Source organism: Rosa chinensis, chromosome 1 (assembly GCF_002994745.2).
Source record: "Rosa chinensis cultivar Old Blush chromosome 1, RchiOBHm-V2, whole genome shotgun sequence".
Taxonomy (NCBI): domain Eukaryota; kingdom Viridiplantae; phylum Streptophyta; class Magnoliopsida; order Rosales; family Rosaceae; genus Rosa; species Rosa chinensis.
In genome coordinates this window covers 65,040,656-65,055,450 of record NC_037088.1, presented here as the reverse complement: position 1 = coordinate 65,055,450, position 14,795 = coordinate 65,040,656, and the positions used below count along the sequence as shown (strand labels likewise).

The following is a 14,795-nucleotide window of genomic DNA, read 5'->3' as shown; positions in this document are numbered from 1 at the left end:
AAGTCAAAAGGCCCATTTATAATTTACCTACAAAACTTTCTAACAACAGTCCGTTTTTAGTCTCTGGTGGATCATAATTTTTTTGGTAATTTAAAATAGAAAAAATGTTCATTTACCTAAATTTGAGCTACACTAACTCCAAACATCTTATTAATTTTTGTTTATTTTTTTAACAATTTTGCTCTCTCTCCATTTGTCACTTAGAGAGAGAGAGATTTCATTGGAATCCCGTCACCGGTCCCCTCAATCAGGTCACTAGCGGCCCAAATCCGACTGCTGGTGTCCCGTTTTATTGCCCCCTAATAAACTTTTTATTACCCCTTATAATACCCAAAAAACTTTATTACCCCCTAATAAACTTTTTATTGCCCCCCAATAAAAATTTATTAGGGGTAATAAAAGTCTCCGACGGCCTTTTTGCCAACTTCCAGTAACCTACGGACTGGTGACCGGAGTGTCTAGTGTCCTATTTTATTTCCCCCAATGAACTTTTTTTGCCTCCCAATAAACATTTTATTGCCCCTCAATAAATTTTATTACCTCCCAATAACACCTAATAAATATTTTATTGTCCCCAATAGTACCCAATAAACATTTTATTGCCCTAAATAAACTTTATAAAAATTTATTGGGGATAATAAAAGTCTCCAGCGATCTGGTTTCGGCGAACGTCACAGGATTCCGGCAACCGGTGACGGGAGTCCGGCGAAGTCTCTAATGACCTTTTAATCATTTAAATGGCAAACTTATTTTTTTACATTTAAATTGAATAAGTGGGCACACAAATATTTTAATGGAATGAGTGGACATTTGTTGGGCCCAAATTGAGTAAATGTTCAAGAGCCCAGTTAAAAAATGTGGAGTTAACTTCATGTATGAGTCTATTTGCAATAGTAGGATCGGAAGAATCACAGCGGTATGGAATGCGGCGAAACCTCGATGCCGGAAATTATCAAGGAAGCCAAGGAGGCGGATCTTCATGGTAAGCTTTTGATTTTTGTTTTAGGATGGATTTCTGAGGACGATCCTCCTTCTGGAATTTGTTCTTCTCGCTTTGTTTTTATTTTTATTTTTATAAACGCGAAACCTATCTTCACACCCGCAGAATCACTAGCTGGGAAATTCCCTGTTGCTTTTGCCAAACCAATGAGTGATTTCGAAGGTCGAGCAGAATCTGAATTGTATAGGGATTTGCTGTACTGTAAGTTTTTGGTCTTGTTTATCTTTTTATTTATTTATTTATTTTTTTTTTTAAGTAATGAATGCATGTTAGGAAGATTACCTCTAGCTAATTCAATTGGTTAAGCATCTCACTGTTTTGAGGGAAACAAAGCTAGTACTGAATTTTGTTTTTAGAGAGATACTATTGCAACTCAGAGAATTAATGTCATCTAGTTTAGTTTTTTTTTTTTACTAAAACAAATTAACTTTACATTCTCTTCCTTCCAAGCTTGTTCCATACTTATCCTCCTTGACCACAAATAGCTTTGGCCAACTCCCTACTGTAGTCTTGTCCTATACCTACAGTTAACTTTCATCAGATACAACTAAATTTAAGCCAATAAATGCTAAGTTTCTTTTTATTTTCTTATTTTTTTGTTTATTATTATTATATTTGAAATGAATGGCATGCCTTCTATGGTTAGTTTAAGCTATTTTTTTCTGACCTTAATACTGCTGTTGTGCATCTTCACACCGACAAACCCCAAAGCTTTGCAAGAGGTTGGGTGCCAGATGAGGCTGCTGGGCATTAGCAGTGTTCCTGAAGCCAACAAGAACAGGACTCATGGTAAGCTTTCGATTTTTGTTATACGGTTTCCGTGGAAAATTGTCTTGATTTTTTTTCAGGTTTTGAGCAAAGACTATATTTTTGTGTGAATTTACACCTACAATATTATTGTATTTAAGCTTTGAAAAGATAATTTCATTTTCATACTGTTTGACTTTGGTTTATGTGCTAAGGTATTGTTCTTCTATGTGGTACATATCATAATTTGCTTTCAAAAGCTTTTTATTGGAATTAAAGGTTTTTAGAGGAATTTTTACTTTTGTTTTAGTTTTTGGTGTTTGTGGATCCTCCTATGCCATTTGGTTAATAGAGTATACTTCTCATTTGCTTTGTTTTGCTCATTGTTCTAACTTCTCTCTTAGTTTCTAGAATGAATATCTACTATTCTTGAAGTCAGTTGCTACTAAATAGTTAAAGAGTTCTAATAATTTTTGACTAGTTCTTGCGTCTTAGATGAAATATTGTCCCAAAATTGCTTTTTTTTTTTTTTTTTAAAGAAACATATTTTATTAAAAAGAAGATGAATACAAACACAGTGGACAAGGAGGCCACAGAACAGAGATGCAGCAGAACTCAAAATAAAATCAACATAATACAAGACCCCTCACAACACCCTGAAAAGAGGAAAGAAAAGGACTACTCCAAAACTGCTGCTGCTTACCCATCCTTTAAAATACAAGAGAAACTACAATCTTTAAAAGTCTCAGAAACTGAAGCCCAAATAACCACTCGTACTCCCTCATAGACATCCATTATTGTCTATGTCTTTGCATGCACGCTGCATACACACCTAAAAACTGCAAGGACTCTGCATCCTGACAACCCATTGGATTTCTTCCATTTCCCAAGACCAAATCAGTTATGAATACACGGCAGAAATCTGTGCTGGAGATCCCCAAGTGACCCCAGTCTCCCAATATAACTTCTTCCAAAGATAGGAGGCAGCCTCACATTGCAAAAGGATATTAATTGTGTTCTCGCATTCAGTTTATGTAAGAGTATCCGGTGAGGCTAGAGATAACAATTTAGCCTCCTCGATTGAACCATCTCACAGGTATTCGATCTCTCATGCGCCAGCAACCTGCTTAAAATCTTAATCTTTGGAGGAACTTTGGCTTTCAAGATAAAGTTTGCAGGATCAAAGTTTGGAGAAGAGCTATCGACCGTTGGGAATTTTCGGGAGGATCAGAAGCTTTCAATCTTTATCTCCTCTGCATCCTTTTTTGACCTCAGCAAAATGAATTTTTCTTTCCACCAACCCCAGTGAATCTGAAGCTTCCCTTGCCTCCTCATCATTTAGATTCCTCCCAAACACTAAAATTCTAACTCGCCGTGCCAATGTTCTTTGATGTCTGATGATTATACATCTAGCCAATTAAGTCGTTTTGGTTTGTGCTGATGATGCAGAACTGACATAAAGTCATTATATTTGCCAATGGTTCTTTTCATTTTTTCATGTTGATTATAATTCTTGGAGTCAACTTTTTATGTTTTCCAGGAGTCCTAGTGGGCCTGTGTTTGCTAGTTTGATTATTGTTCATTATATTCTCATTAAATTACTCCTAGAGGGAGAAGAACAACCATCTGAAATTTTGCACTAGTCCTGAGTGTTTTGGCCCTGTCTTCATCATCGCCTTTACTTTTGGAACCTGAAGCAGGTAGCAAGGGGGAAGAATTAAAGGGTACTGGTTATACTTTGGCCCAAATTCTGATAGGTATGTTTTTGGTGTTTTTTTTTCCCCTAATTATTCTTCTTCTTATAAACATGAAACCTTACTTTATTATCTCATATTCTCACCCTAACGCCCCTGTTCTGCATTATCTTCACACGCAGACATCGTACGTTTCGCATCAAAAGTGGGTTTTCATATTGATTTGGATTCCATCGATTCCCGTGATCGGAAGATGCTGAAAGATGAGACCAAGGCTGGTGGTAAGCTTTGATTTTGTTGTAGGTTTTCCTAAAAATGTCATCTTGAATTTTCTCATGTTTTGAGCAACGAATATGTGTGTGAATTTGAGTTTACATATACAATTTTATGTTGTTTTGGGAAAAAAAAATAACAGTTCTATTTTGACACTGTTTATGTTTGGTTTAAGTACTAGATTTTTGTTTTTCTATGTGGTACATATAGTAATATGATTTGAATACAGCTTTGTATTGGAAATGAAGTTCCAAGGGAGGACTTTTTTACTTTTCTTTTAGTTTTTGCTTTTCAACTCTCTCTTGGTTTCTGGAATGAACGTCTACTATTCTTGAAAGACAAATGCTACTAATACTTAAGAGTTCTAACAATTGATGACTAGTTCTTGCATCTCATAAGAAATATTGTGCCAAATTGTATTATTAAGTGCTTATTCATCTAGCTAATTAAGTCATTTTGATTTCGCTGATGATGCATAACTGATATAAAATCATTATGTTTGCCAGCAATTTGTCATTATTTCCTGTGGTTAATTCATGGAGTCTACCATTCTATGAGTCCTGGTGGACTTCTGTTTCCTAGTTTGACTACTGTTCATTTTTCTCTAAATAACTCCTAGATATTTAAGATTTCTGTTAGTTTTTGTAAAACGTGAAACCTTAGTTTGCTATCTCACTCTCTAACTGCTATTGTGCATTCTATTTATACCCATACACCTCAAAGTTATGGAATGGGAACCTATGGGATCGGATCTCTTGAATGATCAAGTTGAGAAGAAGCAGCCGGGAATGATCAAATGGGTGGATCTGGGGGACAGCACTGAAGGTAAGCTTTTGATATTTTTTTGGGGATGATTTCTGAGGGAGGATTATCTTGTTTGTTTTAAATTTACACCCACTTTGTTTTGTTATTTTTGGTTTGGAAATCAATTATATTGAAGCTGTTTACGTTTGGTTTATTTACTAGATTTTTGTTCTTCTATGTGGTACATATCGGACGTTGCTTTGAGTACAGCTTTGTATTGGAATTAAAGTCCTACACAGGAAGTTTTACTCTATTTTTAGTTTTTGGTATTTGAGGATCCATCCATTCCATTGAGTATAATTTCAAACGACCTTTGCAAAGTTCACAATTCAATAGAATTTCTTGAAGGACACATAGGCCCAACAAACTTTTCTTTGTTTTAGTCATCTTTCTTGGTTTCTCTTCTAGTTTCTGGAATGAGTGTCTACTATTCTTGAAGGTCAGTTGCTTTTAAATAGTATAGATGTTATCAGCACACTTTAAAAGTGCCATTCCTTTCTTTTCTTTATTTTGTTCTGTTTACCAAAACAACTAACCCTCCATTCTCTTCCTTCCAGTCTTGTTCTCAACTCACCGAACAACTCTTAGTTATCCTCAACCTGTTCTCCTTGACCATAAATAGAATAGCTCAGCCTCTTCATCGTTAGTCTTGTCTTGTCTTATAGCTACAGTTAACTTCCATCAGATACAACTAAAATTGTAACCCAAGAATTGCTAAGTTGTTAACAGTTCCTTTTTTCTTTTATTGTTAATCTTTGTTTAGATGTCGCTTCGAGGTATACTTAAAGTGAATGGCACGTTCCTTTCATTTAAATTAATGAATCCTGTACTTGTCACATTCCTTAATTTATTATTGTCTCACCTTAGTACCGCTGTTGTGCATGAAGAATCGGAGGACGAAGAATCTGAGGACCAGGAAACCAAGGATGAGGATCTGAATCTGGCTGTTGAGAACTGCTCTGATGGTAAGTTTTTTGTTTTTTTGTTGTGGGGTTTCTCTTTCCGGTTTTGAGCAAAGAATGTATGTTTGTGTGTTAAATTACAACTGCAATCTTAGGGGAGTGAAATTCACTCAGGTTTCATTTCTCACTCTTAATTTATTATTATCTTTATCTCTTATCTAAATTACCCATCTCTAGTTTCCTAGTTTGATCAGTGTTCGTTATGTTCTCTACATACCTTCCAGGTGAACAATTTTTAAAACTTTGTCAGATCAAAACAAATGATGCTGGAGTGTCTTATGTCCGTATGGGCGACTATGTGTATGTGAAAAAGGAAGAAAACAGTGAAGATGGATATAGTGAAGAAGAAGGAGAAGGTTGTCCCGTTTGTTTTGACCTGGATCACAATAACAATAACTGCCCATGGCTAGTTAATGTTCCACCAGGTAAAACAGTTGGGCGTCTCTATGACATACAATGCAAGGGTTGTGATAAGCTGGGACTTGCATGCTGTTCTAAGGGAGTACGTGCTGTTCTCAGGAGGTGTGGTCGTTGTTTTGATTTTGGTCACTGGGGGGACGACTGCCCCAGCTATAAGTATATGCCCCTTTCGGCCTTCCCAAATTATCCATGACAAATCCACTAACCCTTCTCTTTCTGGAAGAAATCGAATGCGTCCTCAAAATAACATTGCGTGGTACTCTTCCCAAGATGTTATTCTATTACGAATTCCTACCAAGTTGTGTGTTTTTAGTAGATGAAGGTTCTAACCTTGTAATTAAGCTTAATTATTTGTGAGAAGTCCACTCTATGATGCTTATATCTATTGAGTATTGCTTATCGTTATATTTTGCTTTTTCTCATCTGCATCTTATTGTAGCTTGTAGTTTATGGGGTTCGTACCCTAATGGTTCACTACAAACAATAAAGACATGGTCGGTACATGAATGAATTTGAGGCCCTTTTTAAAAAAAAAAAAAAAAAAACACATCAAATGGTCATCATTACATCGGCTTATACCATCTAGTCCTGTGCTAGAGACTTAATTTTTGCTCTATCCGGTTGACTATAATTTTTGCTCTATCCGGTAGACTATAATTTTTGTTATAGTCACAGTGCCATCACCATATCCTTTTTGTTAGTTAGTGGTAAAAATATTGAAAGTAGGTATAAATAAAAGGGGTCGTGACCATTTACCCAATTTCAGCTTAAGAATTGCCCACTTACTCCACTAAGAATTTTTTAATCCCATTTACCCAATCTAACACCCATTGACAGTTTTGCCCTTAACCCAATTAATTAATTACATGTGCATCTCCGTCTCTCTCCACTCTCCCTCGATCTGCTATTTCTCTCTCATCCCCAATCTCAGATCTCTCTCTGTCTCTCTCTCTCTATGCCTCAGATCTCTGTTTCACCTGAAAGCATCCATCGCCTCCATCACCGCGCAACCGCAAGGTCTCCCTTTGTCTTTGCCGCAGGCGACGATCCTCATTCCGTCGGCGGACCATTAGAGGTCGATGATCCGACCCAAGAGGACCTTGAACTCGTTCTTGAGGACGAAATCGTTATGGATCCCCCAGATCCTGACAGTGCCGGAGACGTTGGCGGACGCGATCCACTCGCCGTTGGGAGAGAATCTAGCGACTTACCCTCCTAACCTACCTAAGCTTTTCATTGGATTTTAACACGTGGCTATAATGAATCAAATGGCCTACAATTTTTAGCTTATCTTTTTCTTTTCTTTTTTCTGTCCCCTATTCTTCTGTTCCTCCATGTCTCTCTGACCCTCTCTCTCCCCTTCCAGTTCTTCTTCTTCTTCTTCTTCACCAAGCACTAATACAAACACTGAAGCTATTTTATTTTCACATCCTCCAAACCAACCTCCCCCAATAAGAGTGCAAAAAACGCAAATCTCATCTTGCAATGCCAGATTGCCAACAGGACCATCACATTGCCTTGGTTCTGAAACATTGACGTCAGAAGGAGATTTAATCTGATGTTTTACTGCCTGAGATTCTCTGAGGTCTTCAATATGTTTTGCTAGATGAGAATTTGGGTCTTGTAGGAGCTTTATGAATAATTCTTTATGAGAATTGAAAATCTCAAATGCCTTTGATAATTGGCTAGACTGGTGGTTCACCCCGTCTGTCCTGATGTGCTTTTCATCAATGAATTTCTGATTTATGATGGCCTCAGCTGCATTCTTCTGTACTTGTGGAAGAGTAATCTCATAATTAAAACTTTTACAACCAAATCCTTTTCGCTTTTTTGCCATGCACCTCTTTTGCCAATGCTGCCGAGTTGACCTTGTTTAAAGATGTTTCTAATGAAATTGAATAGGGTTTCCCATTCTTAGCTTCACTTTTCAGATCTTGAGGCGGAAGAGGATGAGATATCTGACTAGTTTTGCTAGCCTTTCCTTTCTTCTTAGGTAACTGACCAATAAGTTTTGAATTCGATTGCATATGTTTCAATTCATCAGAATCAATTTTCTTATTCATCTGCCACCTAGTGGATACCTTCAATTACCCACATTACTTGCCATACCAGAATCAACTGTTTGAGTTTTGTTCTTCATTTTGTCCTGGAACAAGTAGAGTTTTTAATCAGCTATTAGAAGTCAATTACCCCAAGTACTTCCACCTAACACTCCACGATTCCTTCCTCATCGACCTCCTAAACAACCACCACCTACTTTTCCCCAAAACGTTCAGAGCTCACCTTTCTCTAACTTCTGCTTTGAGGCTCTGGTTTGGTTTGGTTTGGTTTGGTTTGATGGGGATGGAACTCGATGGTTCTTAGAAGGCAAGGAGTTGAGGAATTCACATATCGGCTACGGAGGAGGGAGGAGGGAGGAGGCAGGAGGAAGGAAAGGAGATAGAGCAGGACAAAAATCTGGAAGGGGTAATATTGTAAAATTAGAAATTCAAGAGGATTTTAACCATTGGATGCGAAATTTTCCACATGTCTTCATCTTGTTTGAAGCTTAGGTAGGTTAGGAGAGAAATGAGGTCAGGAGAGGATCTGAATCCTTTTCTGTAACCACCTTCTTTTTTCTTTTTTTTGAATAAGGGATTAGGCGATATTAGCTCCTCGGAGGCAAACGATGTAGGGAACAAGTCCCACCCTCAATCCCGAAGGAGAGGGGTTTGCCACACTCTGGGAACCCACCGCCCGTCCCCCTATTATTATTTCATTAATAAAATAAAAAAGAAAATACAACCTAAAGAAGGGGGGGACATAAACCTTACCCCAAAAGCTAGAAAGAAAGTCAAAAGGAAGTGAAAAAATTGAAGCAGAACCTCAAATTTACCCAACTTCCAACTATTAAAACAAGCCCAACACCAACCCCATTGAAAATTCATTGGGCAAGGTCCATTGCTGATTAGTAATAAAATTTTCCACCGTACTCATCAAACGTTTGGGAAAATGCAGAGCCTGTAATTTTACAATTAAGGGGGCATTCAACCACTTGTCCATCCATAAATTCACCAACTTTCCATCACCAATAAGCCACTTGGAGTTATGGAAAATGAAAGGAAGAGCTGCCTTTAAACCATGCCAAACCGAGGACCTAAAATATCGATATTTCATATTGCAGCAAATAGAAAACTGTTGAGATGCATAGCTGCTCCATATTGAACCCGATGTGAGAGTAGACCAACTAAGAGATATTAGAGCTGCCAAGTTAAGAGACTTGAGATCACGTAGCCCAAGGCCCCCTCCTTCTGTAACCACCTTCTTTCTTCTTTATATAGTTGACACAAAACCAATTGAGTGTTCTTTATCTGCCTTTGTACTTGGCGCTTCGAGCTTGATCATTAAGTGTTGAGAGTTACTGACTTGTGGGTTATATTTTAAACAGTGAATTTGATTTTCAATTGGAGTGGCCATTATATTGTAAGCGATAGCTAGCTTCTTATGATTCAGGTGTAGGTGTGGGTTAAGATCGATGAATGCATTTTGATTGTGTTTAAGATGAGAATACCGTTGCACTTTGTATTCTGTTTTAGATGTGTTACAAATTGATCCCCAAAATCCAAATTAGTAATACTTGTGAACTGCCTATCCAATTCATATTGTACAGAACTACAGATTCTGAGAGTTGTCATGAGATCCTACATCTCTCGGAAGTTCTGAGAATGTTCGACTTCTACGTCCTGGTTCATCCTACAAAAGCCACTTGTGTAAATGATGTGCGTGTTCATCATAATGAAAGTACTTTTCCAATGAAATTATATTCCTAATGAGAACTAGAAACAAAATGACAGTCTAAAAATGGGTCAAGTAGACCTACATAGTTCAACAATGGTAAATTGGTAATGTACGAAAGTAACAGACATAGAACTATCATTCAAAAGTAATAAACATAGAATTATTATTCTGTGTTTTCTTTACAAAAGGCTCAAAGCCAAAGCAACAACAAGAACAAAATTGTAGGGCAACTTTTACAGAACTACGAGTTGCTCTGATAGCTAGTTGACCCTTGTGCGTTCATCTACCATTCGTCGTAGATGTCCAGGGCTTCAGTCAAAGTTGTAATTTCTATGGCGAAACTCTCTTTTGCAAACGGAGCAGACGGCTCGGCCATCCATTTCCTTCATGTGAATCATGTCAATTTCGCACTCGGACGCTTTCGCGATCGCTGCAACAGGGGCAGATGAAAACAGTGTTAAGATTCTGAACTCGTTTCTTGTTCGCAACGACCGGAATTAGGATTTCTATTACTTGAGGACCAAGTAACCCCTATATTCCATATTGAACACGGAATCAATTGAACTCTATTCCAAATACAATAAGGAAACACTGGAATAAATCCCAATGACTAGGAAAACTCGATTTGATTTTTTCTTTTGTTACAAGATGTGGTAACCTTCATCAATAAAGATATTCCTTACTGGAACTCCATTCATGAGTAGGAATCCAAAACCCACTGGGTAAAGTTAAACACTTCTTGTACTGTAAGACAATAATTCTAATTGCCTTAGGAAAACTCATGACTCCTTCTCTATAAAATAAGAGTTATTTGTGTTGGTTTGTAAAACGTGAAACCCTAATTTGCTATCTCGCTCTTATTGTGCATTCGTTTTACATCCATAAACCTCAGAGTTATGGAATGGGAACCTATGGGATTAAGAGATCCAGATCAACTCGAGAAGAAGCTGCCGGAAAATATCAAATTCCCTGAAGCCAAGTGGATGGATCTGGATCTGGCCGGCGAGAACATGACTCATGGTAGTAAGGGGGAACAATTAAGGGATTTGCTGTATTATATGCAAAAGCTTAGGCGCCAGATGAAGCTGCTCAAAAATAGCAATTTCCCTGAAGCCAACAAGAACAGGACACATTGTAGCAAGGGGGAAGAATCAAACAATGCTGAAGACTATTATAGTTTGGGCACATTTCTGCGTGACCTCACAGCTATCGTAGCAGAATTGGGTTATGATTTTGATTTGGATTCCATTGATTATGTTTCCAACGAAGGGTCCGAGGACAAGGATCTGAATCTGCCGCCTGTTGACAAGTGTTGTGATGATGAACAATTTCCTAAACTCCAGAAGAAGCTGCCGGAAAATATCAAATTCCCTGAAATCAAGTGGGTGGATCTGGGCGAAGAATCCGAGGACGAGGATCTGAATCTGCCGCCTGTTGACAAGTGTTGTGATGATAAACAATTTTTAAAACTTTGTCAGATCAGAACAAATGATGCTGGAGTGTCTTATGTCCGTATGGGCGACTATGTGTATGTGAAAAAGGAAGAAAACAGTGAAGATGGATATAGTGAAGAAGAAGGAGAAGGTTGTCCCATTTGTTTCGACCTGGATCACCATAACAATAACTGCCCATGGCTTGTTAATGTTCCACCAGGTAAAACAGTTGGGCGTCTCTATGACATAGAATGCAAGGGTTGCGGTAAGTTGGGACCTGCATGCTGTTCTGAGGGAGGACGTGCTGTTCTCAGGAGGTGTGGTCGTTGTTTTGATTTTGGTCACTGGGGGGACGACTGCCCCAGCTATAAGTATATGCCCCTTTCGGCCTTCCCAGATTATCCATGACAAATCCGCTATCCCCTTTCTCTTTCTGCAAGAAATCGAATGCGTCCTCAAAATAACATTTCGTGGTATTCTCTTCCCAACATGTTATTCTATTACGAATTCCTACTAAGTTGTGTGTTTTTAGTAGATGAATCGAAGGTTCTAACCTTGCAATTAAGCTTAATTATTTGTGAGAAGAACAATCAGTGATGCTTTTATCTATGGGTACGCATTGCTTATCGTTATAGTTTGCTTTTCTCATCTGCATCTTATTGTAGCTTGTAGTTTATGGGGTTCGTACCCTAATGGTTCGCTACAAACATTGAAGACATGGTCGTTACATGAATGAATTTGAAGCCCTTCTTAAAACAAAATAAAAAATAAAAAACACAACAATTGGTAATCTTTTGAACTCATTACATCAGCTTATGCCATTTTGTCCTGTGCGAGACTTAATTTTTGCTCTATCTTTGAGACTATAATTTTTGTCATAGTCACAGTGCCATCACTATATCCTTTTAGTTAGTTAGTGGTAATGGTTTGTTGTTGTCCAAATTTGAACCAGTGTCCATCCAATTTTAATATGAACATGTTATAAATATACAATTGAATCCTCGTACATACATACTTAATTTTTTGTTTGTTTATTATCTGAGGACATTTTTTAACGTTTTAATAATTTAACCATCTCAAGATGAAGTTGGCTTAATTAAAAGAGATATCATACTTGAACCCCAAAAACTAAAAATCCAAGCCACCCGAAAGTGACAGCGATTTGTTCTCCTTTCACGAGATTGATCTATAATCACCCACTGGGTTGCTAATCGAAGGCCGGTCAAACCACTAGTAGTGGTGGTGACACCGAGTTGTGTTAGGAAGTCAAGCGATAGGGGAGAGAGATCATAAACTTAGATTTCTCTTTTCTTTTTTCTTTTCTTTTTTAGTACAACTTAATTTTTCTTTTCACCTTCACGTTTGTCTAAAAAAGTGGCTGTTGTGAGTGGAATTGTGAGATATGAGAGGAAAGGAGCAACAAGCTTGCTCATAGAAGAAGAGGAAGAGGTGTGAAGATGTATCTATTGCGTTAAGAGAGTATTATTCGTGGAGATGAGATTGCTACCATGTTGAGAGGAAAAATAACAATTTTTTTTTTGGTCTGACGAGGATAACAACTTAGCCATGTTTAGTTTTATCTATATATATATATATATATATATATATATATATATATATTTATTTATTTCAAAGAAAGGTCATTTTCATACACTATAAAATATCATTTATGAAAATTTTCAAAAATTGACAAGATTTTTTTTTTTGAGAATGGGAACTTTTATTGAATAACTCAAAGAAGAATTACAAACCAGAAATTAAAGGTGCAGAGCTATCTCCACACCAGCCATCCCACCTACCACTACTAGTTACGTATGGAACCATCATCGTCGATGACTTGCATGAGCCAAGAAGGCCCAACCCCTAACCAACAAATCCGCCCTTGAACCCGGGCTACATGTTGAGCAACCATATGAGCTGCCCTATTCACCTCTCTAGGACTAAACACAATCCTTGCATGTTGGAATCTCACCAACAACCTTTGGACTTCCCATGCAACAACCCCATCTGCTGACATGCACTCTTCATCACTAGAAAGCATTTTCACTACCTCCAGACAATTACACTCTACCACCAGAGCTGACCAGCCCTTCTCCAAAGCAAACTCCAGGCCTATTTTAATTGCAAATAACTCTGCTGTACGGGGAGGAATATTAAAACTCAAACGCTGCCCCACCACACCAACAAAACAACCTCTATTATCTCTGAGCACAACCCCAGCGCCCACCTGAGCCCCTCCAGGAAAAACCGACCATCACAATTCATTTTAATTATACCGGGAGAGGGAGGGGACCAACGACTGCCACATCGTTGAACTGCTCCACCACGTGTGACTCCACTTGTCCCATTCATAGCTTCCACTGCAAGAATGCTTTGCCAAACCGCCACTGCCATTTCATATAATTGACAAGATTACAACCATCATACAATCAGGATTCAAATTTGCTCACCACCAACACTTTAGTGGTGATACCACCACTTAATATAAACATGTCATGTGTTATAAAACAAAACTATAGTTAACTATAGTTTAATTATCTTATATTTTAATTTATTCAACTAAAGCTTGGTTGTTTCGTCTTCAACCTTCAGTTTCCAATACCTATCACTGTTCATTCACCATTATCACAAATATTTGTTTTTTGTTTTTTTTGTTGGTTTTACTCTCTCCTTTTTAATTGCCATCACTATCTGTCTCACCCACCGTCATCATCACCAACTCGCTCTCCGGCACTTGAGATGATGAAGAGGACGACCTTTTGTGGTTTTCCCACAAATTGGAGTCTCAGTTTGGACATCGGCAGTGTTGAAGTCGAGGCTTTTCACCAAAAGAGATGGTGGTGGTGAGACAAAACCTGTAAGCAAACGCAGTGAAAAATCTAGCAAAAATTTCAGAAATATCCCAGCAAACCCAGTTTTGGGATTTGAATTTTGATCCAAGTTTTGACCTTGATGAGCTTGTTCTACCAAAAACATATTTAGTTTTCGCCCTCAAACCCAGAAATACAAGAATATTGGTAGAAGAAGATACTAAGGCCACCTCCAACCCATGATCTTAAAGTGCTAAAGGGCTAAATTTTAGCCCATTTGGACTTCAACCCAACAACCTAAGGGCCAAAAGGCCAAAATAGAGGGCCGAAGGTGAGGTTGTAGTGCTAAATATAACACTTTGAGTAGCACTTTGCCCCTTTAAAAAAATGGATCAGATTAGTGGTGGCCCACGGGCTGCAGTTGATGTTGAGGGGAGCATGACGTCAGCAACGGCCAGTTGTTGACGTCAGCTAACCGTTGGTTTTTTTTTTTTTAATTTTTTTTTAACTTTTACACCATATGTATATATGACTTCAACATTGTTTTTCACATCTTCCTTCTACTTCCTCATATATATCTTTCTATTCTAAATCTTTTATTTTCTCTCTATTCTTAATCTCTCATTTATTTTACTTTTATCGAAAATGGCTAGTACATCGAAAAGAAGTGTGAATTGGTCACTGCTGGAAGATGAAACACTCACCGTTGCTTTCGTGAAAGTATCCCAAAATTCCGTTAATGGTACAAGTCAATCAGAAGATGGTCTTTGGGTCCAAGTCCAACAAAAATTCATGGATTAAAATTTGAGTAAAGAGTATTATGACAGAAAGAAAAGGGAGATAATGGAGAAAATTCGGCGCCATGAGTTGTTTCT

At 37.8% G+C, this 14,795-nt stretch overlaps 1 protein-coding gene across 2 annotated transcripts; it reads left to right on the top strand.

Moving 5' to 3' along the window:
* The first annotated feature begins 840 nt into the window (after nucleotides 1-840).
* LOC112181905 lies at nucleotides 841-6,305 on the top strand. Of its 2 annotated transcripts, none has more exons than XM_024320328.2 (8): nucleotides 841-982; nucleotides 1,106-1,201; nucleotides 1,712-1,789; nucleotides 3,448-3,504; nucleotides 3,624-3,722; nucleotides 4,438-4,539; nucleotides 5,406-5,483; nucleotides 5,705-6,305. In XM_024320328.2, the coding sequence occupies exons 1-8, from the start codon at nucleotides 919-921 to the stop codon at nucleotides 6,091-6,093; spliced, it is 963 nt and encodes a 320-aa protein (XP_024176096.1). In that variant the 5' UTR covers nucleotides 841-918; the 3' UTR covers nucleotides 6,094-6,305. The 2 variants fall into 2 exon arrangements, with proteins under 2 accessions (XP_024176096.1, XP_024176087.1); XM_024320319.2 differs by having other exon boundaries at nucleotides 3,445-3,504.
* Nucleotides 6,306-14,795: the final 8,490 nt, after the last annotated feature.